The 24,315-nt window shown below is 36.7% G+C and overlaps 1 protein-coding gene across 1 annotated transcript in view; it reads right to left on the reverse strand.

Moving 5' to 3' along the window:
• The window catches only part of CDC40 (cell division cycle 40), a 37,890-nt gene that overhangs the window by 4,261 nt on the left and 9,314 nt on the right, over positions 1 to 24,315 (reverse strand). The window contains exons 4-12 of the mRNA XM_062570968.1: positions 15,572 to 15,655; positions 13,767 to 13,906; positions 13,082 to 13,178; positions 11,253 to 11,392; positions 9,206 to 9,280; positions 8,407 to 8,452; positions 7,173 to 7,274; positions 4,303 to 4,418; positions 3,924 to 4,057 (exon numbers count right to left, since the gene is read on the reverse strand). Coding sequence (XP_062426952.1) covers positions 3,924 to 4,057; positions 4,303 to 4,418; positions 7,173 to 7,274; positions 8,407 to 8,452; positions 9,206 to 9,280; positions 11,253 to 11,392; positions 13,082 to 13,178; positions 13,767 to 13,906; positions 15,572 to 15,655 — 934 coding nt within the window. The remainder of the gene's footprint in view (positions 1 to 3,923; positions 4,058 to 4,302; positions 4,419 to 7,172; positions 7,275 to 8,406; positions 8,453 to 9,205; positions 9,281 to 11,252; positions 11,393 to 13,081; positions 13,179 to 13,766; positions 13,907 to 15,571; positions 15,656 to 24,315) is intronic.

The following is a 24,315-nucleotide window of genomic DNA, read 5'->3' on the forward strand; positions in this document are numbered from 1 at the left end:
AGTAAACTATTATGATCATTTACTCCTCAGCATATAAAGAGCAACCAGATTTGTATGCTCTGTGGGTAAGAGCACATGTAGGGATAACAATCCCAAACAGGGAGATCCAAGACTACAACTGGGTAATAAATCTGTAGAGGATTGAAGAGTCCACATCATCTCTGAGGCTGACCAAGGCGACAGCACAGCAAGTGCAGGCTCCTCTCTCCTAATCCAACCTTTCTCCATTAATATTCAAACAGCTTCAAATCCCACCTGGGACAGGACACAGTCATCACTTCAACAAGGTCAGATCCTATTCAATTCCTAACTCACAACGCTTCCCCAGCCCACTAGTCATCTGAAATCCTCCTCCATCATCATAGAAAATACATCTCTAATGTCGATTTCTACTGCAATAAGAAATTAAAATGCAGTATAAGTTCTCCTGCCTCCTATCTCTCTTTACAAATGAATGCAAGCTCATTGACTGGAATTTATTTGAGATAGCTCTGCTTTATGTTGAAATGCACCAGACAGTTAGGACACTGGCAGGATATGCTGCCTTGAACTATTAGGCAGAATAAAGACACACACTTCTGTTTCACATTTGTTTCCAGTCAAATTGTTAAATAAGAAATAACCATCCCCCCAACCTAAAAAAAAAAAAAAAAAAAAAAAAAGAAAAAAAAGAAAGAAAATTAAGATGCTATCATGATTGGCTGAACTAAAAATCTCATATGACATGCATATTTGTTCAAATTTTAAAGATCTTCAAAGCTTGCCTATTTTTCCTCCCCTAAGTACTTCATAAGCCAAAAAGTTTTCAATATTGAGAGTAATAACAAGATTAAGAAAAGTGACACAATGGGGTTCCATACAACTTCTTCCCAAAGGGAGGAGAGAAAAAAATATATCTAGGCAAACAAATAAATATATAGAAACACACATATTTGTGGGATCTGCACATTATAAAGCACTCTCATGAGACTACAGCATCTTTACTAGGAACTGTGGAGAGAAAAGGCTGGCTGGGGGCATAGCCAGCCAGAGCTGACAAGCCTGCTGAGCCTGGCAGAGTAAGAACTAAGCTCCTGCTGTATAGGTCTTTTACTGGCTGACTTGAAGGTTAAAGGAAAGAAAAGTCGCCAAGGTCAGTTCCCCAAATCATTTCACTGTTTATCCAGGTAGCATCAGAAACATATACAGGAGACAAGACAAAACATTCAGCCTTTCTAAAAGAAAGAGGAGAGAATACAACATCTACGTCAACTAATATCACTGTTGTAGAGATAAAAACCAAATGGGTGTAAAAATCACTAAATAAACCATCCGATCTGTAAGTGCCCTATACTCGCAGCCTGAACTTTCAGCAATCAACCGCAACTCAGGGCACACCACAGTGAAATCTCTGCACGTATGAACTCCTGGGGAAAAGACTGAAATTCCCAAGGGAGAAGTTGCTCGCTGTGATCAAGCCTGACACGCCATCCCATTACCAGCTCCAGCCAAGTCAAAGTGTTTACAAAACATACTACAAAATTCCTCTGGACAATTGGAACCAAGCAATTAGACTGGTTTTAATTACTGGCTTTTAAGGCCATACTCGGGTCATAATTATTTTGAAGGCTGCTTTGTTTCTCTAGGATAGTGAAAAATACTGCACACTTAAACATGTCAACAGGTGCAATAACCAAAACAACAAAGATGCAAATAATTCTCCTTGTAAAATTAGTAAATGAAGATTCAAGGTGCAGCAAAAAATAATTTAACATGGAATTCTTCAAGGTCCAGAATCTTCTCTACGGAATGCATTAATTTAGTTTTAATTCACTGTAAAAAATTTGGATCCTGAAAGTATAGAAATATGCCTATAGACAGGTCAGCATACGTCATGGCAGGCTGTAGAGAATGACTTTCAAGTCATGGCTAGGAAGACAGCACTACATTTGCTTCTTATTAAACCTCCCAAACCCCCAAGAACAGTGTTGCAGAACACCGTATACAGTTGAGTTCCTCGTTATCTGAACAAGGGAGCTCTTTCTTCAGTGCACAGCAAGCTCAGTACATGTTTTTTTTTCCTTCAGAAAGATAGCTTCTGCTACTGGAACAAGCAGGTTGCGATGTTCCCATGCCAGAACCTTTTTGCCTTTCCTGCTCTTTCCCACAAAGTGGCTAAATCCACCCACTTTGCTATTTATTTCAGCCATCAACACAAAGCTCACGAAACAAGGGCAATCCAATCTCAAGGAAACAACAGATTTGTGCAAGTGAGATACTCCTACTCACCAAACAGGAGACATTGCTTAGCAGACATGACACTGTAATGATTTTTCTTTAAGGAGCTCAGCACATACATGGGGCTAATTATGAAGCACTGAACAGAGGTTCTCTTGGAGCGACATATGGTGACAGCATTATATGTCTAGTCTAAGCCTGGGTTCCCAGACTTTGGTCATTACCATGGCTGCTACCGGCACTGATAGCAGCAGATCAGACATACTGAGGGTTTCTTTGGTGCTTGGGTAACATCCAAATACTACAGATTGTAGTCTCTTGTCTAGATTAAGAAAAAAAAAAGCCTAGGAAGGAACTCATTAGTCATAGAGCTGCCAAACTAACAGTTGTAATGTGCAAAAGCTTTTCATATGTGAAGGGCAAAATAGAATGGAAACTTAAAAAGATATGAGATTATTCTTTCAAAAAAGTACAGAAAAATCTTAAGCCCCAGATTCTCATGGAAAAAAAGTTTCAGAAATAGAAGATAATATATTTTGACAGAAAACAATAAAAATTGAAAGCTGTTTAAAATGGTGTTTCTTATGAGTTCTTCTTGGATAGACTTTCACATTTTTGTTATCTATTGTATTCATACTGTGGGTATCAACGATTTGTCCAAAAAAACCAAAACCACCACCACCACCAACAACAACAAAAAAAAAAAAAAAAAAAAAAAAAAACAAACACAGACTACCAGAAAATAGAAGTGAAGCTACACTGAGATACTGGTCTAATATTATATAACACTATGCATATTCAAAGCATTCAAAAACTACACACACTAATGTAACATAGCACAGATGGTTCTTTAAAAGGTTAATTTAAGGGCTAGTACACCTTTGGGGAAAGGAGAGATAACAGAGCTCACTAATAGAGTGCAGCGTGCTTCAGGCTGACAGGGCTGTGTCTTATGCTTTCTTTAGGGAAAAAGGAAATCCATAAAGTCTCTTTAGCAAAGCCAAAATAGGTTGGTTAGTATCCAACAACAAGATAGGAAGCAACTAGTTTTAAAAATTAAAATCTCTAGAGGAATGATTCTAAAAGATATAGCAGTAAGATAATGATAAATGATTAATAATTAATGCTAATATTAAATGCAGCCTGATGCCCATAAAAACTTGCACCAACAAAACTGGGGCTACTTAAGGCATTTTACTTCGTATTCAGTGGAATTAAGTTTTACAGACTTTAAAAGCAATTTTCAAATAATGCAACACAGTGGGGCAATAAGCCAGTGAAAATAATTCATTATTAGACAGTAAGAATCATTTCAAAGTGATTAAAAAGTATTATAATTAGACTTGGTAAGGGATAATTCATTTTACTGGACAAAAGCTTTTAAGAAGCAGGAACCATACTAGACCAAGTGGCAGAACTCAAGGGTTTGTGGAACATATGGTCAACTTTAACAGCTATTAGAAATTAGTAACAAGAACATATTTTGTTCTTTATTATTTTTTGGTTCTTTACTTGTGAAAGAATAATTCTACAGCATACGTAATTACATAAAAATTTGGGAAATTTAAATTCAGCTCTTTCTCAGCTAGCTAGAATTCAGCGCTCCTCAGTTTCCTGTGTGCTACACACACTTTAAATATAAACTGCTATCTTCCTCTCAGTTTGCTCATAATACATTAACTTAAAATTCAAAATTTTAAACTTACCATTCCCAGACTCTTAAACTCTTGTCATCAGATGTACTCACAAATCGTCTATTTTCATCTACAAACACAATGGTGTTGACAGCTCCCAAATGCCTATCGTATTCCTGCACAATTTCACCACTCCGTATATCCCACTACAAATAAAAAACAGTTCAGAGCAAGACATTTACTAAATCTCAGAATCCTATTATCTCAGGTTTGGAAGAAATTTCAAGTAAGAAAGCAAATACTATAGCAATAGTCTTTGCGAGTCTAGTAAAAAAAAAAAAAAGAGGGGGAGGAGGAGGGAGGAGAGAGGGAGAAGATTGTCACTCGTGGGAACAACTTCTTGCTTATGAAAACACAAATCAGCGGTGGAGGATATTAAACAGAGACATACCTGCACAATTTTCTTATCTGACATTCCTGCAACAAAGAGGTTTTGCTTATCTTCATCAGGATTGAATTTGACACAGTAAGGAACCTTCCTGTTTGTGAATCTTGAAATACATTGCCCTGAAACAGAGAAGTCATTCATACTGGGTCAGGTCAGAATCTCTGTGCACTGATGAATTTATTGTGGATATTGATAAAGCATAAATTTCAGTTTTACATCATGAAAGCAGGAAGTACTTGTTTTATACCCCGAGAGGATTAGAGGGTAGAACTTTCGATGCACTTTAATTGGACCATCTTTCACGTGTTTGCATGCATGCATCTGTATAAACATATACACACACAAACTTTAGCTTGCCAAACAGTAACTGCTCCATAGCCTACATGTCAGCATACAGGATGTCGCAAGTTGACCAACGTCTTTATAAAGCATCATCTCACTAGGAGCAGAGTTCTTCCTGACGAGAGACTTGAACTCAGGCAAAAATTCCTCATTCCTAAGCCTAGAAAAGGGTAAGCGTAGTCCAACTGCAAAACAAAACACTGACCTTCTCTTGTAGCCTCAGCCATAAATACCCTGATTACATATCTTCCATAACTTGTATGAGCTTCCAGAAGCCTGTTTTAGTCCAAAAAGCACAATGCATTTTTCAGGTGTCTAGGTAACCAAATTCTGACTCAAGGCTGGGGAATCCAGCTTTTATCTTCATCTGTCTGTCACTTGTAAATGAATGGTACCATCGCTAACATCTTTTCCAAATATGGAAACTTCCTTTCTTTTTTCAAATGCACCTATTTTAAACAATATTGACAAAATTTACTCCCCTGTGCTGCTCTTAGGCAGCTCTTGAAAACACCAGATCTCTCCTCTACTCCCTCTCCCAGCAGCTCAATTTCTATATCTCTTCTTATTCGGAGTGCTCTTCAACTTCAGGTTAACTGAAATACCATTGAAATAATGGGCAGAAGGCTCTGGTCAATACCTTATTTCCCCTAGAGAAACTGAGCTTTTTAAAATAATGTGAAGTCTTCTCTGAGCAGGAGACTGCTTCCTAGGCTGTGAAACTTCCATATGGAAACTTCCATACGTGTCTATCTTCTTTACTAAGATAAGGATTTAATCTATTTAATTAAAAATTCTTTACACTCCTCTGTCTGCTGTTCTCCTCTTAGAGGCCAAAACAGATGCATAACAACTATTACTAAACTTTGCTTAATGCATTCCTGGAAGTCATGGAAATACTGTAGAGAATAGCAAGATCTAAATGTCTGTATGGAATAAGTTGGTCAAATATAGTCTACTGTTGATAGCAACAGCAGAAGTACTAGTGAAACAAAATACCAGTGATTGCCAACCTTTCATCCAACATCATCTAGAAGCATTTTGAAAAGAGTTAACTTGCAAAATGGTCAAGATATACTGCATCTTACCTATATTGAGCAGTACATCTGCCATTGCTACTGATCAGAAATCACTATGCTGTCTGTGTCTTTTTGAGGCTACATCTATATTAGTAAATCAAGCAATACCTAGAAACAGCCCCAGGCACCAGAACTCAATCTCCTCTATTGTTACATTGCCAGAACAGTCCTGATGTGGTTTTGGCATAGACAAACCACACTCTTCCCAACCAATTCCCAGGCATGGCTCAAGAGTTAGCAAAGGGCAGGGACCATTCCCAATTTGCACTTTAGATACAATCACCATTTGGAGATCAAGCTAATTTAAATTGGCATTGGTGTGGCCAGACCACATTAGCTGGTCCCAGCCTCAGAGTAATACCTTAGCACTGTAATACCTTATCTTACTATAAAAGATATAGCCTGATGGACAGAAAAAACTTTCTATATGAACTTTGAAGCTGCAGAGCTAGAAAAACTCCTTTTAGATAAAAAACATGTAAAAAGTAATTTCACACAGAGTAAGCATACTGCTGCTGCTAAGTCCTGAGTCAGTACAAAACAACATCATGGCTTGTAAGGCTGCACTAAGTGAAACAGTTATTATAACACTACTACTTTGAAAAGTCTCTTCTTGAACCTGTGGAGAACATTTCCTACATAGAAAAATAATGTAAGCTAAGAAAAATTTTTGGACAGATCTGTAAACATAGAATGTGCAGTTCAAAATTATGAGATAAGTGGCTGCTTACTGATAAGTCTAAAAGCAAAAATATTTTAAACACGGAGTATAACTTTACAAAAACAGCGAATACACACAAGAAAAAGGCTGAAGTGATCTGTACTGTTGAATCATTACAGATGGTGCAACAGCAGGATTAAAAAAAATGCATCTCAATGTCGAACAGGTTATTTTAAAATACTTTCAATTCTTATTCTGCACTTGCAAGAATTGTTCAGCCATTAGTGAATTTATATAAATCCTTTGTAGGAGTGACAGTTGTGCTCTGGCACTCCCCCAAATCTGCTATTTTTCCATAACAATATAACATTTTGAGGGTTTTGTTCAATTTAATAAGAAATTTATTAAAAATAATAACAATTCTTCCAGATTAAGTATTGAAATCACACTTCTGACGTGACTATGCTTAATTCTATGCTTATAAATGAAAACATGCAACTGACTAATGTATGTACAATTTGTCTTTTTACTCAAAACTGTTCTAGGACTACAAATAATTGACAGAGACTTTTCAAATAAATAGAAATACAAAAGCAGTGTCAATTGCATCATTACAGAAGACAATAAAACATTTGGAAAAAAAGAACAGTATTCCTGTAATGAATGCCTGAACACTGAATGACAAGAGGATATAAGAGATAATTGGAAACAACTCGATAGACTGATCCTAGGTCTCAGTAGTTACTTTTAAACACAGTGCCAAATAACAGTATACATAAATACAAGCCCACCTGTTTCAGTGTCCCAGAGTTTAATGTAGCGGTCATACGCTGCACTGAGAAACTGAGTGCCAGCATTATTAAAAGAGATGTCTCGAACAGCTTTACTGTGTCCTGAAAGACAGAAAAAACCATGATGATAAACTTTTACCTATTCATGCTAAGAATTAAGGTTTTCAAAAAACATTATTTAAGTTAAGAGACAGACTAGTCTTTAGCAACACAAGCAAAACTAAAAAACTGCTAACAGAAATTCTTCATGAGCCCTAGTAAACCTAGTTCCAGCAGCTCCACTCAACAGATAAACTACCAACCCAAACCTCTAAAGCATGGAGAGAGAAATAGCATTGCACAAAAGCAAATGCTGTGTATCATTCATAAATTGATATGCAAGCAAAATGTAAAGTATTTTTGGATTCAAAGATTTTTCTAACTACCGTTAGAAGCAGCAATAGAAGTTTAAAACACTATCAAACTGTTTAGAAAGAATAATCCACTGAGACAGGACCATTTTTTTAATCCATCATCTTTATCATACTGCTGTCATCAGAAATATTTGGTAAAAAAAAGACTTTGTTGCTACTCAACATATATTCACTCAAAACACTGTTCTAGAAATGTTCACATTTCAAAAGAAGAATCAGATGCTTTTGCTCTGCAGTGAAGGCTGCTAAGTTCATATTTGTCTCCTTTAACCATCTGCAAAAGCAGTCTGTTATATGAACAAAGACTGTACCTGAACTTAAAAACACAAAATAAAACAACCCCCATCCTCATCCACACCCCCACAATACGGATGCCTTTGCACTAGAAATTCAGCTGGCCCAGAAAAGACCACCTCATTAAATAGTGAGATCAATAGACCATGAGATGCCCTCACTGCATAAATACAGAGGACTGTTATTCTGAACAGGAGGTTGGAATCATTAATTTCACATGTGACTTCTTATGGACATGTGGAAGAAAAAGGAGTCTTGTATAAAGTATGGACTAATACAGTAAACTAACATTTTAAGGATCTTAAAGTGTTATTATACCACCACTAAGTTACTTGGAATAATGATAAAGGTTCACTAAAACCTTCCAGCTTCTTCAATTCTTACTGTCCAGATCATACTGGACATCATTTGTCTCAAATGCCTACATGTTCTATGTATGATAAAAATCACAAGCTAATCTAAGTAAAATCCCTCCATGACGTTTTTTTAAATACAAATTAAAAGCTCAGTTAAATAAAGACTATTACCAATAAATGTTCGTAGACATCTTCGATCACCATACACCTCCCATAGCTTTGAAGGAAAAAAAAAAACAAAAAAAAAAAAAACAAAAAGAAAAAGGATGGGGAAGAAAAGGCAACACTTGTTAAATAATAATGGTGCTGAAATTAAGTGCAAACATATATAACAGTATCTTTTAAGAAATCAAGTGTAAACATACATGACAACATCACTTAAAAATGATTAATTGCATCTAAGATACGTATTCACAAGAGTGCTCGGTCACCACAGGAACAAAAAGCCCTATAAAAGTAAAAAGATCAGATCAAATTTCAACCCTGAGGCCCATAAGGTATTATTTTGCTAATTAATCCTCTGCTTTTCAAATATATATATATATATATATATATATATATATATAGAGCACGTTTCTCTCTCTATATATATACACATATCTCTAACAATATAATGTATGCTGTACTAAAATAAGATTACTTCATAAAAGCAGTAGCATCTACTCAAGCATTTGTGAACTATAAAACTAGGTTTCATACCAAATGTATTATTACACTAGCAAAGGCAACAACCTCAGGGACTTGTGACCTTCTAAATGCTATTACGAAATGATTAATGGTGTTCTAACACCCACAGTTTTTGGCATTACTTCTGTCTATGTTCCAAAGAGCTTGCAATCTAAAGATTAAAAAAAATCAAGTGAAAAAATAAAAACCTAACATAAACGGAAAGGTACATGGTAGAAATACCAAATATTTAAGTGCTCTAAATACAATAAAAAATGTACATAAAATTATAAAAGTAACTCACCTTAATTTTGCAATCCATAGAGCAAGACAATAGTATGTGTCCAGAGAGAGGAAACAATCTAACTGCACTGACACCCTGTAAATAAGAACATAAACATTGAGAGGAACAGCTAGAGCTTTGATTTTCCTCAGTTTATCTCCTTTTTTTTTTTAATAAACAAATCTTATAGCTTATCTTCATAAAATATATAGCTAGCATATCTGAAAAAGAAACAACACACTCCAAATTCATTTTAAAAATAGTGATGTATTTTGAACGATTGTTACTGGGAAGAAACTGATTAACTTCAACAGCTGTAATATACCTTCCTTCAACACCCACACCATTACTGTGGCAACCACAACAAAGAAATACAAATTGTAGGTTAGGGCGACATTTTGACCAAATGCCAACATTACAGAAACCTCTCCTGAGAACTTTAGCTCTTTGCGGTACACTGTTATCCAACTAACTTGTATTTTGTTTTTTAAATATGAATTCCAACACTGTAGCAGTGCTACAGGTGCATCAAAGTAGTCCCTGTGGTCACTTCTAATTCAGGCTTCCCCAGTAGCAGTAGTTTTGCAGACATTCAACTGCAAATACTACAGTATACCTCTATTTTTAGAGGGATGAGCTGCAGTACTCCTGGAAGTAGTGACAGTGCTATTTTTCCAGTTAAAAGAGAAACAAAAATGAAAAACCCAAAACAAATGCTTTAAAAGGCAGAGGACACTGTTCCTGTTTGCTTGTTTTAGGGCTAATGCCCTGTCCTCCTTTCCCTTCTAAACTATTCCTACCTGACCCAAGAAACTCCTTCATTTCTGTCAGAAGTTTCTGTATACCAGACTTTTTCAGGTAGGCTAGGTGAGGAACTTTCCTACAGAAAAGAATTTCTAGCCTGCTCTACTTCCTACATACACTATTAGTAACTTATAGACACCGAACTCAATCCCTGAGCACAGCATTTTCCCATCTATATTTCAGGTACTCTTGGCAGAGGAAGTTCAGAGAACTGCCAAGTACTCATGGCTTGATGTTGCTTCTTTCCATATCACATCAATTATTCTATTCATACTCCTTCAAGTTCCTCCCACTCTGGTTGAGAGTCAAGTGCTTTATCCTCCCTGCTGCTGCCTCCTTATATTCCTCCAGCTTTTCTAGGCTTATCAGCTTGTCTTCATTTTGCTCTTCTCATCTGTATTTTTATCTTGCTTGTTTGAAGGAAAAAGATATTTTACGTATCAATCTGTCCTAATCTGTGCTTATCTTCATAAGCACAGAAGTGACTAGAGGATTGTGAAATGAGCTGTTATTCTGGAAAAATATGAGTTCTTTGATACAGCAATCTTTAAAGAAGGGTTTAGAGCTGAAACTCAGCTGAAAATAATTAAGTGCTCCCCTATATTATCCTTTCTTCCAATATTGAAATTCAGAGGCAAAAGAAACATCAAGTCAAGTATAGGATTCTACAACCTTGATTAGAGAAACACTGTTCTAATACTGAAAGTACATATATAGTTGCACGCTCTGGCACAAGAAGATATTGTAAACATTACTTAATATTATTATGGAGAACATATAACTAACCAGGCAGACCTTTTAAGCTGGCAGCTGTATTTGAGGAACTGTATAATGCTACTGCATTATAATCAAAAAGTCTATAGAACTTTTCACAAGTTTGATATGAAGAGCCCTTAAGCACTTCTACAATACAGATGTGATTTTCAGAGATCTCTAGAATTAGCCTTATGCTTATCTGCATGATAGTTTAGAAAATAACTCCAAATCCCATAGAAGTCAGTGAAGAGTATTTGCTCCTTACTTGTACGAAGGACATCAAGAAGTCACTATGTTCATGTAAAAGTATATGCAGATAAATAAACAAGATCACATTTGAGTATGCAAATGCCTTGTATAGGCATATACAAAACCATACGTGTAATTTTGGAGGCAAGAAGGTATCTCTTCCCTCTATTGATACTTCAGTCTTACAAAAGTTACTAGCCTTGGAGACAAAATGAAATGTGTTTTTATGATGTATACTCACAGACATAAGACTTCCTACCTTTGTATGTCCAGACCATACATGGATTTGCTTCTTTGGAAGATAGCATTTCTCAGGTGGCACAGTGGAACGGAGATTAACTCCAACGTCTTGAGGGACATGAAGATAAGATCTTCCCTGATAGTCATACATTTCCTTGACTAAAAAGGGAAACACAGAATTCTGAGAATCCAAGATACTGCATTTCAAGAGGTCATAATCTTAGAAAGCCTGAACTGCTGCAAATAATCAAGATTTTTCTCAACATACATGTTCTGCTCTAAAGTGAAAGAAAAAGAAAAGAAACTCACTTAATAGGTCATAGATGTGGAATTAAATTTGGTATCAGCTGATATCAAAGAGTCATTTCAGCTTGGAATCTGAACAGTAAGACAACTCTCCCATCCCGGTCTTGCTCATCATTCAACATCTAGAAGAGTTCCTCAGGCCAATGAGGGTTTGCTTACACTAACACTACTAACTTTACAATAATGTGCAACTCTAAGCCTGCTATTTGCTTGCACTTCACATTCCAGCCAGCTCAATGCTGTATCAGTCCCATCAACTGAGCTACAAACAGGAGAAAAAGACCCAGTCCTGCTATGTGAAAAAGCATTGGCCAGCAGTAGCCAACACATGATCTTTACACAGATTTAAAAATTGACTGGATAGTCAGACAAGTGTGCTTAGGAAGGGATATTTCAGAGTAGACTTGTGTTGTACACTGATGACATTAAGCTGTTCCCTGATAAAACAATTTCTGTGTTTCTGGGCATATTGCTGCAGCAGTTATGGCTGTACCAGTGATCTTTTATATCGTACTGGTTATTTAGATTCGTTCACAAAATGGCGTATTAATGGATTTCCAGAAAGTCTGTGTTTGAGAAAATTAAAGTTTATCCTATAAGGGCTTTCACTGTGAAATTTCAGGTAGAGACCATGAAAAGTTGGATACAAAATAAACAATTTGAAGTTATTTTCTATAGCAAGCTCAATGGGTAAAATTTTAAATATGTTGTGTTCATCATTGTTAAGTAAATACTGTCACAATCTGCTATACATAAACAGAATGAAGTACTAATGTCACTAACGCATATCTCACATCCACTTCCCATTTAATGCACACAAGAAAGGATACTCCAGCTTGTGTGTGTGAACCTGGCTATAAGAACCAGTTAACCAAGAGACACTCAGTTTACCTGTTTGTCCCAAGCAATATAAGGCAGAACTGTTTTGCATACAGAGATTGAAAGTTACCAAAAAAATGACTTCATTTTACTTACTTTAATTAGACCTAAGCATTTTTTTTCCCTTAAAAGAAACCATATGGTATAGGCTTCCATCAGGTCATTATTTGACTACACTATTTTTCACAGTATGACAGCAAGAATTTACATTAACCATTGAGAAAGCATAAGTAAGCAATTTTCTGAATTGTACATATATAAGCATATACTACTTGCTGATGAAGTTATTAACACAAAAAAAACACATAAAACTAATAATTCTGGAGCTGAGACTAAGCCAAAGTCATAACCTAAAACTTTGTGTTCTGTAAAATGGCAGAGGGTTATGTGAGCTTGTCTAGTAACATTAAAAATAAATAAAACCAACACCCTTAACGATGACATTTCCATACTGCTCTTCACAGTACCAAGAGGAATTAGTCCAATTATCTCTTTCCATATCCTTTATGCTTTTGCCAGTGAGTACTATATTATCTCCAATACAGAAACATCAAGGTGCCTCAGCAAAACTGCTGAGGCTGGCTGCCATCCTTACTAATTAACGCAGCAGGTAAGAAAACAGAGCGAGCAAGAAAATGAGAACAGACAGGAAGATGGCATTACCATGTAATATAGTCTTTTCCTCTCCAGGTTTATCATCTTCTAGTTTTCCTCTCTTCTGCCTCTTGGCTGTTATTTCATCCAACTCTTTCTGTTCTTCCTGGAAAAATAAATATGATATTGACTTTAAAAAAATTCAACATTTAGAATCACGTAACCAAATCCAGAACTGAACCAACATTTACTTATTATTAAAAATATATTTATTTGCTAAATAAGATTAGAAATATTTCTGTTTACAAAAAAAAGGAGAGGTATCTTTAGCTTTTCAAACTGATTTTGATATGTACACCAAAAAAATTAGACATTATCTTCTTATTCATTGACTACAGCTAAGCACTGTTGACTGAAAAATAAGGATATGTGTTGGGGGGAGGTGGGTTTTTTTGAAAAAAGGTTTTATTTACACTTCTTTTCAAGACACGTCTGTTCATTAATAACTTAGACTCTACATGCTAAACATATACACAGACCATTCAGTTTTGAAATAGTCTTGCAAATACTTAAATACAGAATATTCAGAACATTTTATTCAAACATATCACCTGAAATGTTTCTACTACCCTAAAGCACAGCATGGACCTGACCAAGAAAGTTACTTACACAGCTGGAGCTCTGCTACTACCCCATAATAATTGTACTGCAACATACTAATAATTCCCATCTATTGTATTAAAGTAGCACTTACTTCTGAGGGTTTAGCTACTTCTTTTTCATCAACGTATTTTGCCCATGGTCCCAAGAAGCCATCAATGTTAGATGCATCATTCTCTTTGAATTTTTTCCTTTTTTCTACTTTCCTCTGTCCCGTTTCAAACACTGTTAAGCCTGAAGAAAGAAACAACACACTGCCTAGCTGCCAACACAGACTACAGCTTAACAGGTCACATCATGTTCCATTTAAAATGAAAATCACCACCACCATCCCTCCAACACACACACACACACCCCCCCACCCCCCCAAAAAATGAAAAAAGCATCTAGGGGCCAAAACATTGTTAGCTTGTCTAATTATAACACTGCTAGTTATCTACAGTAACAAGAGGAATGACTTAAACTCTCTATCATGACTTGTCCGAATATTTAACCACGCACATACCCACAAATTTTTAACAGTAAGACTGCAGACTGTATGAATCAGTTTGCACACACTAAACATTTCTAAGTTTGAAAGTCCATTCAACTGACTTCTAATCCCTTCCCTGCCCTGAATTTCCTAGAAAATCCAAAACACCTTCCCCCCACCAAACACTCAGTGACAGCTTCTGTGGATTTTAGTTTAGTGAGAGATCAGTCATCTGCATCCTATCATCTTGTTCTTTCATATAATGCTAGCTTATCACAAAGGCTGTGCTCTCAGAATTTCATTTGTCAAAAACATTAAACAAGAAAAATATGAGAAAAATCAAAAAGTTAGATGATAAAGCAATGAACTGCACATAAAATTAAGTGCAGTTTTCAAGCAATGCTTTCCAACAGCAAAACAAATACTCATTTACTACAAAGGAGCCAAAAAGAGTTCCAATAGTCATATTGAGGGATGGTAAATTAAAAAGTCAAGAATTTTCTTAAAATACATGAATAAAATTCAAACATCAACAAGTTTACTTTTTATTTTTAAAATATCTTAACTGTAGCTATTTCTTTCTAATGTAGTTGCTACACCTAAGTCTATTTTACTTAGGAAAGAAAGATTGAAATAATCTTGTACAGGTTCATTGTCTGAAAACACAGACAAAGAATCTTTATATACACATGCTAATAAAATGTTAGAACAAATACTTGCAAGGGAAAGCATAACTGGCTGTAAAGTTTACACAGGTACAATATTCCAGAGTAAACAAGCCACTGTGAGTGTTAAGTATCATGTATCAAAGTATTAATTACAAACCCCACTGCCTCTGGCAGCCAGCCCTCTCAGTGGTATGCTATGTCTTTACCATTTGGCCACCTTCCAGTGGTTTTTCCTTTCCAAATAACCCAAACAGCTCAACCCCACTAAGTAGTGATAACATGCAAATCCCCAAAGGAGTGCCAGAGGTGGTATATAGAGTGATCAGTTTGCTTCACACTACTGAGGAGTATCATTCAGGCAATTAGACTAACATATACGCACTGTAACATAGACACAGGATACTGTTAGCTAAGACAGAACTTAGAAGGACCAAAAAGCTCTGTCCCAAACATACAGATCAATTCTATTCATGTAACGGACACATGCTAGGTTCCAATTGCAAATCCTCATTTGCAATTTGACACAAAGATAGCCTGAAACATTCACTATTTCAGAGTAACAAAGCCTTTCAGTATCTGTCTTCCCTCTTAACATTACAATTGCAACACATTTTCATTTATTGTCTCTTCTTAAGTGCATGATTGCCAGACATTTCACTATTTTCTTCTTCTGCCAATACCTATTCAGTTTTTAAGTGAAGAATTAATAGAAATAGTAGTCAGTTGCAAATCACTTATATGAGATTCTGAATTATTTACCTTGATTTTTTTCTGCTTCTTCTACAGAACCAATATACTTGGTAGCAACTTCAGGGTTATCTATAGAGGGATCTAATGCATAACCTAGAACAAAAGGAGAAAAAAAAAACTGTTATTTCAAAATGTATTATTATTATTTTTTACTTTTGTATGTCATATTACTTTCTTCCCTACACTTCACTTTCTCCTGTTGGCTCCCAAGGATCTAGGGATGAGGAAGGGTAGACAGTCTGAAATCCATCTACTTGTCACAATCACAGAGTCTTTCAGGAAGGCAGGGACCTTAGGAGGCCCCTTGCCCAATGATCTGCTCAAAGTGGGATCAACATGGACTTCAAACTAGTTGGCTGCAACGCAAACATTATGTTCTGAAATGTTAGAGCAACCCACTCCAGTTCTAATACGGATAAAGAAAAGCCCCACTCAAAAATGGTAGATTAGTGTGGAACAGACCCTGCTTCGGGTCAGGTTTTGGTAAGCCAATAACTCAGGCATACACCAGCCCACTGCCACTGCTCTGGCTTCAGCAGAAGCCTCTAGCCCCACAGCCCCCTGCCCTCTCCCAGCACCTCCACTGGGCCAAAGTGTGTGTTACTCATCTCCAGTGGTCCTGCGTATTGTGGCAGCTAAAGAAGAAGGCAGAGATGGAAAAAAAATAAAAGTAAACAGAATTTCCTAGAGCTTTTCATATATTCTGCCTCTTTTACAGAAATTATTCTACTTCCGATAGGGCTGCGAAAGTCTGTTTCCTCCATCTGAAAACAGCTGCTTTAACTGGGAAGGTATTGGAAGAAGCTGCAATGGCCTTTAATTTTTAAAAGAATTAAGTAGTTGTGCTGTCATTTCCTGATTACTGCTATTGAATCTTGTTTAAAAAAAAAGAAAAAAAACCCTGCTGCATAATCTTACGTTCCAGCATTTCATAGATATTCAAGATATTCACAATATTTGATACTGAGGTTCTCATTTTAATATGCATGTCTTACAGTCTCTCTCCATTCCTTTTGAAGTGGATAACATGATCTTAAAGGAATAAGAAAAACAAATAACTTCATTTAGTGTCTGCCGAACAGGTGCATGGAACAACTACTGACCACTAGGACTTTTTTGGGGAAAGAGTGCACCCTGGTGGACACATCAACAATTTTTATTAAATATTATTCAAATGACAAAAAAACCTTTGAGGACCCAATTAGCATTTCTCTGTACCAAAACAAAAAAAGAGGAAAAGATATCCAGCCACTAGTCAAAGTAACCACACACACAATCAAAGAAATTCTACAGCCTACAATCCAACTTCTGTACTTTTGTTGATTCACAATCATATATCTTGGGAGATTCCCCATCTCACATGGGGACACTACTGCCCCCATAAAAGCACTTAGATGCAGACAAGTTGGGAACCTAACAACATTGCTCCAACAGCCACAGATCATCACTTCCACAACCATTTCTCAGAAAAGATCACCGTCCTGGTAGATGGTCCAGCTCATCTATACTTAGATGTTGGAACAAAAATACTGAAACTACTAAAAAAGCCATGGCAAGAGTAAGGCAAAACCTTACATTCCTACAGGAAAACTCACTCCTCCTGCAGATCAGCTCTGGTTGACAGCCAAAAATCTTTGCTTGAAGCATTAATCCCACTAAGACCCATTTGCAGAAAAACATACATCCAGATACTCCATGAATATGATACAGGGACAGAATATATAACAATACCTTTTTATGAAATATAAATCCCTGGTATACTTAAACCAAAAAACAAAACACTTATTCCAGATTAAGATTCACTTTCATGGATAACTGAACTTACAGACACTGCAATTAGACTTTCACTGATTTAACTGCCTGCTTCTATTAAGCCAGTAGTGCAGTGAGTTCTTTTTCCAAATGACAAGGTTTCTGTTAACAGCAGAGAGATATTACTTTGGATTTATGTCAAAATCAATACAGTGGTTTATTTGTCCTCCAAATGTATTGACAGAGTCTCTAGGACTCTATTTGCTCGGTACTTGTAAAAGAGGGGCAGTATTCTAATGAATAGGGCCCCTGGGCCAAGCACAGTTTCCCGTGGAAGCTGAGACTTCTTATAGCTGAATTGAATTTGGTCCAGCACCATTCTCATAGAAAGGCTCTGAACAATTTCTACTTTCTAGTGTATGTGAAAGAGCATCTTTTCTTCTCTGGCTGAGACTCCTAAATGCAGCTGCAAAAGACAGCTTGCTTTTATCCTACTCAGCTGGTATGCCATGTAATGTGCCCTGACTCCTACATCTTCTTCAATTTTATCTAGGAGGTTGAGGCTTAATGCTATATTCTAGAAAGGAAAGGTACAATTCCACCTACACCCACAACTTCAATATATCTGAAAATGGTTGGTTAAATAATCAGAACTTTGATGCACATTCCAGAACAACAGCTAATTAAAACAGGTTTACACCAAACTGTGTATTGCAGTGTAAAGAGACTCAAGGTAGCTCAGGTATAGGAAACAATTTAGCTGGACTAACTGATCCTGAGAGAACTGGCCTCTCAGGAGAATCAAAGTAATCTGAAAATAAAATCTACAGCTGTGAGAAGCAATTGTGACTGTAGCTGTTGCATAAATCATAAGTAGGTGGGGGAAAAAAACCTAACCTCCCCAAAAAAGCAGAAGCATCATTTCCAACATAACAACGTCATTTTAGGCTCTAAAATACCAGTTTTAGAAATGAATTAATCCTGTTATATTCAGGTTTCTGAATATTCATAAAGAGCTTTGAGATTCATGGACAGAAGACTTTATTATTTAATAAGACATTAATATCTTGTGAAGGAGAGGTTTTAAAATACTAAATGGTGCATGAATGAAGCATTTGCAGAAAAGTAGTTCACTTCTAACATGAGTATTGACGCTGAAACAGACATAAAATGATTTTTCTACCATATTCACTAACAGTTTGTGTGCAGCATGTAAAAAATAATCCATAACTCCCCTTTACACTGGAAGTCTAAAAATGCACACATAATTAAGAAGAGCATACTGCTTTTGTTCATAACAGAGCTCAGAAGAAAGAGGTTGCTTCTGCTAAGGGTACAGATACAGAAAAATAAATATTTGCATTTTAGGATGTCCTGGTCTTTTAGGTCATGTTCCAAGGCTATATTATAACAAAAATAATGCCAGTTTGGCTGTTGGCCATTTATAGTATAGTGGCTTGTGGAGAAAAGTGGCTTCTTTCTGTAGAGAGAAAACCTTCTCTTTAATAGCTGTAACAGCATAAGGAGACTGGCCTTGTGAGATTGCTTTACATCAGTGGATTCAAAGCTGGGTAGATTACCTATGATTGCAGATGTAATGCTGGTTAGAAACAAAGACTCGCAGAGGAATTATCAATGGCTTTCCAACAAACTGGGAGAGCATCTTACACAGGATTATACAGCAGTCTGCCTGGACTGTTTTATTTAATATTTTCACGGATTATGCTATCAACAAAGAATCACATAGCTGCAAAACCTGCAGCTGACAGACAAGTGTGAAATATTTCACTGAAGTAAAGAGAAGCTGAGTGACAAATACCAAAAAAAGGAAATAACTGATTAGGTACAGGAGATGGAAAGGCAACAAGGGTAGTAGTGGATCATAAACTTAGCAAGTCGATTTGACACTGTTGAGGAGAAAAGGGAAAGAGGAATCTGAGAGTTTTTTTAAAAGGGGAAAAACTGTATGTGAAACATCAAACAGTTCTAGAAAGGCCCACTCCAGAATACTGTCCAATTTCAGGCAATGTGTTAAAAAGAAAATCTAGAGGTAAAATGGAGAGTGACAAGAACGATAGAATGTCTGGGGAAGGGCACATAGCCGTGAAGACTGAAAAAAACATGTTTTTCAGTTTAAAGAGCTGAGGAAGGACAGCGGGGGCGGGGGGGGAATTAATGGAACCACAGGTAGTTTTCAATATGTATAATACTAAAGACAACAGTCATGGTTTGATTGGGCTGATGAAGGGAATCCAAGAAGTAGTTTGAGTATGCCGCAAAGAAGTTTCAGAGTGGCATCAACAAACTATTAACTATCATACTAATGAAAAAAAAAACACAAATAGACTATTTAGGCAGATGGTGTAAAAATAGGGCAGATGAGTACATCAGGAATGATCTTGAAATAATACTGACAACTCAGAGATTTGACTAGATGACTGGTTTTCAAGGCGTTGTCTACAGATACAGGATCTGTGTTTCTTGACTGCTCCTAGGGGGTTGAAGACAACAAGAAAATCAAGTTTGTATTCAGAATACAAGGGTTTATATCTTCTAGAGAACCCAGCAGTTTAAGGGTCCATCATTAAGGGGAAAAAAAAGGAGAATCAGCAGACTAGTCTAAGATTTGGTTTCTCCTTTTACATGTTATAGGCCTGAACTACAATGTTTTGTATCCTAGACAAAGAATAAAGAGACAGTAGTAGACATCTGACTACTTCTAGTGCTGGTATCAAAGACATTCTTGATAAGGAAGCTGAAATCTGGTCAATCTCAGAGAGCTGACGTCTACATTCAACACTTCTTTAGTATCCATGACCAGATCATATAGTACAACAGTGACTCAATTAAGCCTAAGGTATTTTTGAATTTGTGGAAAATACATTCTGGAAGGGCAGTTTGTTCTCAAGAGACTGTCTGCTGCAAAGAGCAGCTGAAGATCTTTAAACATACTCTTTGAAAACCTCTGTAACGCTTGTGGAATAAAAGGGTGCCTTTGCAAGATGGGTAGGTTTTGTCTAGATTAAAAAGGCTGCTAGAACACAGAAGGTTCAAAGAGCGCTTCTCAATTAAACAGTTGGGGAAAAGACAACAGTTAAAGAAAAATAAGCAATTTGGAATGATACTCCATCCTAAGAATGCCATATCCTCAAGCAAAAAATAGCACAGAAATTTGAAAACTCAGGCAACAGCAAGAGCAATAAGCACAGAGTGCCATTTAAATTGAGGGCACAGATACAGAAAACCCAAACATGCATATAAAAATGATAAAATTTAAAAATACAATATAGTGAAATTTGAGTCTCACTCTTCAAGACACTAATATAATTTGTAAGATAATATTGACATAATTGGAAGAAAGTCAGACTGTCACTAAGCAGAGAGCATATGGAAATAAATGGCAAAACCTAAGGGGAAAAACATGCTACTATTTCATACTAAGGAAAGCTTATAGACAAATCAGAAAAAGTTAATAGTGTTAACAAGCATTAGAGAATCCTTTGGATTGAAATTCCAGATTTAAGTTGGGGAAAGTACAATTGCCAGTACTCTGTTACTACTGTTCAGTCAAAAAGGAAGCAAAACCCATGAAACGATAACGGAGATTAGACAGGTGCTAAGGAAAGAAGCACAGTAATAATGAGATATTTTAGTCACCTCCTTGTAGCAGACTGTGCAAGTCTTGCACCAAGATGTGATGAAAAAACATTCTTAGACAAAATACATGCCCCATGAAGCAGTCATGTTAGAGATTCACAAGAAAAGAAACAACTGAGCATTGAGGAAAACCTGATTTAAGATATTTTTAAGGTCACGTGTTTAACAATGAACATAAAATAGTATGAATGAACATTTTTGAGGAAGCAAATAAAGACAAAAACATTTACTACAATCATTGCAGTATCAAAGCAAGAGGGCTATATAAAATGAGGAAGATTTAAAAAAAGAGTGGAAAGTAAGAGGAAAGCCTTTTCTGGAAGCAGACACATTTTAAATAAAGATACTATGTTGGAGAAAAACAATTACTGCTTGCCAGCTATCAAAAGACGACTTTAAAGAGACCAGAAGGAAGTGAGCACAGCTGAACAGCATGTAAAGAGAAGCCATTAAAAATAAGGAAGTGTTCTTCAGAGCTGAAGTTGTATCCAAGTATAGAATATACAAAGAATCAAACTCTGGCAAACTGAAAGCAGACTTTACAATAAAGCAGTTTAAAAACAAAAAACAAAGATCCAGGATCAAATCACATCAGGTATAAGAAGTAACACGCTAACCTTTTGTCAAAAGCCTCAGGAGCAGAAAGCATGCCAGACAGGATGTAAGGCCAATAGATATCAAGGAATGAAAAGAGTGCTCAGAAAAAGACTGAAACGTAGCAAATAAAAAAGGGAGGTTTTTTTAAACACATGTTCATTATGGAGGAGCTTGGAGAGGCTCCTGTGTTAGAACCTTTCTTTATGGGCAACACGACAAAATATCTGTCTCTAAATGAAATGTCAGGAGACTAAACAGACAGATAGATGAATGGTAACTAATCACCAGGACCAGATGGTATTCACCCAAGAGAAGTAAAGCTGAACCACAGTGCATAAACTCTTGCCTAATATCACCTCAGTATGACAGAAATGGAACATATCAAATGTGATGCCAACTTTTAAGAGATGCTTCAGAGGAGACGTGGGGAGATACAGGTCAATCAGCTCAATATTTGCAGGGATAATGCAGCAGAAACTATAATAAAGAAAACAATTAGTAGGCTCTTGAATAAGTGTTATATATTGCAGCAGAACAGCCAATACAGCTTTCTCTAGAGGGAACTTAAAATGACAAAAACTCCAGAATCTTGTGAGGCAAGAATCACATGGATGATGGAAACCTGGTTGATGCTGAATGCCTCAAAGAAAAATAAAAAAAAAAAAAAAAAAAAAGAAAGAAAGAAAAACAAACCCTAAGTTGCCCAGTATAACACAGAGTTCTTCACATGGTTAATTTAATAAAAGACAGTAAAACAATGGTTTTTTTAATAGTGCAGGAAAGTTGCTGGTGGATCCACGTTTAGGCTCCTGCTGTGCAACATACGATAAATAATGTTTAAAAAGGGAATAACTAACTGATAAGTTATTCAAGGTGGTAAATAAAAATGTATCTACACTTAAGAATTTCTAGGAACTTAACTCCTAGTGTCTCTCTTCATCAAGACACAGAAGAGATTCACAGGGAGATTTCATGCTAAATACTATGTACACCTGTGCTCTTCATCTTGAGAATGTGATAGCAGAACCAGCACAGACAAGCATGCCCAGAGGCATGGAAAGGCTTCAACAGAGGAGTAACAAAATTGACCAAGAGCTTTTCAGGTGGAAGAAAATGACAGAAATGAAATTATGGCTGAGATCTATAAAATAACAAACAACATAGAAATGGTGATCAGGAAATGATTGCTTGTTGTTTCTCCCAACATAATAGATACAGGGACATCAAGGGAAATTAGACAGCTGCAAGGTACTTAAAAGGTATACTTAAAAAAAAGGGTGTTTCGCAAGGTGCAATGCATTACTTTTTAATATGATACATAAAACCTCTTTTCTTATTTTCCTTTGAAATAAAACAAATTTCCATTTTGAAGGGGCAGAGGCTCTGCAACGGTTAAGTTATTTTGGATACATGATCTCTGTTATCAACCTTTCTCTCTTATCACACTTGATCTTCATTTATAGTTACTGGTTATCAAAATGCCAGCCACTGTAGATTTGTTTGAGATCTCCTACCATAGCATAATGCATCTAAACAGCCTAACTGTGGCCAAAGGTCTCAAGATCTACAGCTTTCAATTAAAGAAATTAACATGTATGAATTTGATTTATGCCTAGCAATTACATTTGTACTTTTATACTTGCTGGTCTTTTCCAAGAAGATATTTATCACCTCCTTCCAAAATGAAAAGGAAAATACTGAATTTTTTAACAGAAAGTTTTCTGACAGCTTAAAGGAATGCTGTTTTTAACAGCTCACAACAGACTTCCCAGCAAGCCAAGATATCAGGCTCATCTACTGTATCTTCCAGCTTGAACTTCCGCTTCTCAAAGCTAGTTCTTGTTGTTTAAACCGCTTAGCACAGCCTTTTCATAGCTCTATTCTCACTGCATCCAAATCATTACCTACTGAATACTTCTAAAGAGCTGAATGTGGTAATTGCAGTCGCCAATATTCTCAGTCTTGAAAACAGAAACATAGAATTGATAAGGTTGGAAGGGATCTCTGGAGATCATCTAGTCCAACCTCCCTGCTCAGCAGGGTCACCTAGAGCAGGTTAGACAAGGTTGCATCCAGGCGGGCCTTGAAGATCTCCAGAGAAGGAGACTCCACAGCCTCTCTGGGCAACCTGTGCCAGTGCTCCGTCACTCTCACAGGGAAGAAATTCCCCCTCACGGTCAAGCAGAACTTCCTGTGCTTCAATTTCTGCCCATTGCCTCTTGTCCTGTCACACGGGACAACTGAAAAGAGTTTGTCCTCGTCCCCTTGACGCCCTCCCTTCAGGGACTTGTACACATTGATCAGATCCCCCCTCAGTCTTCTCTTCCGCAGGCTGAAGAGGCCCAGCTCTCGCAGCCGTTCCTCATAGGGCAGGTGCTCCAGCCCTCTGATCATCTTTGTAGCCCTGCGCTGGACTCTCTCCAGTAGCTCCATGTCTCTCTTGTACTGGGGAGCCCAGAACTGGATGCAGGACTCCAGATGAGGCCTCACGAGGACTGAGCGGAAGGGCAGGATCACCTCCCTCAAACATTTTCATACTTTCTTGTAATACAGTATTTAAGGCAGTTGCTGCACATTGATGATATAAACTAGCAGCAGAAGCTTTGAGTAGGCTTTGAATAGCAGTTCTATCTTCCCTTCAACTCAACATTGCAAACAAGAAGTCAAACACTATTTGGCTGCAGACCCTTCTTTCCAATATATATCTAACGCCCTCACAAAAAAGAAAAAAACAATGCACAACACAC

Source organism: Rhea pennata, chromosome 3 (assembly GCF_028389875.1).
Source record: "Rhea pennata isolate bPtePen1 chromosome 3, bPtePen1.pri, whole genome shotgun sequence".
Taxonomy (NCBI): Eukaryota; Metazoa; Chordata; class Aves; order Rheiformes; family Rheidae; genus Rhea; species Rhea pennata.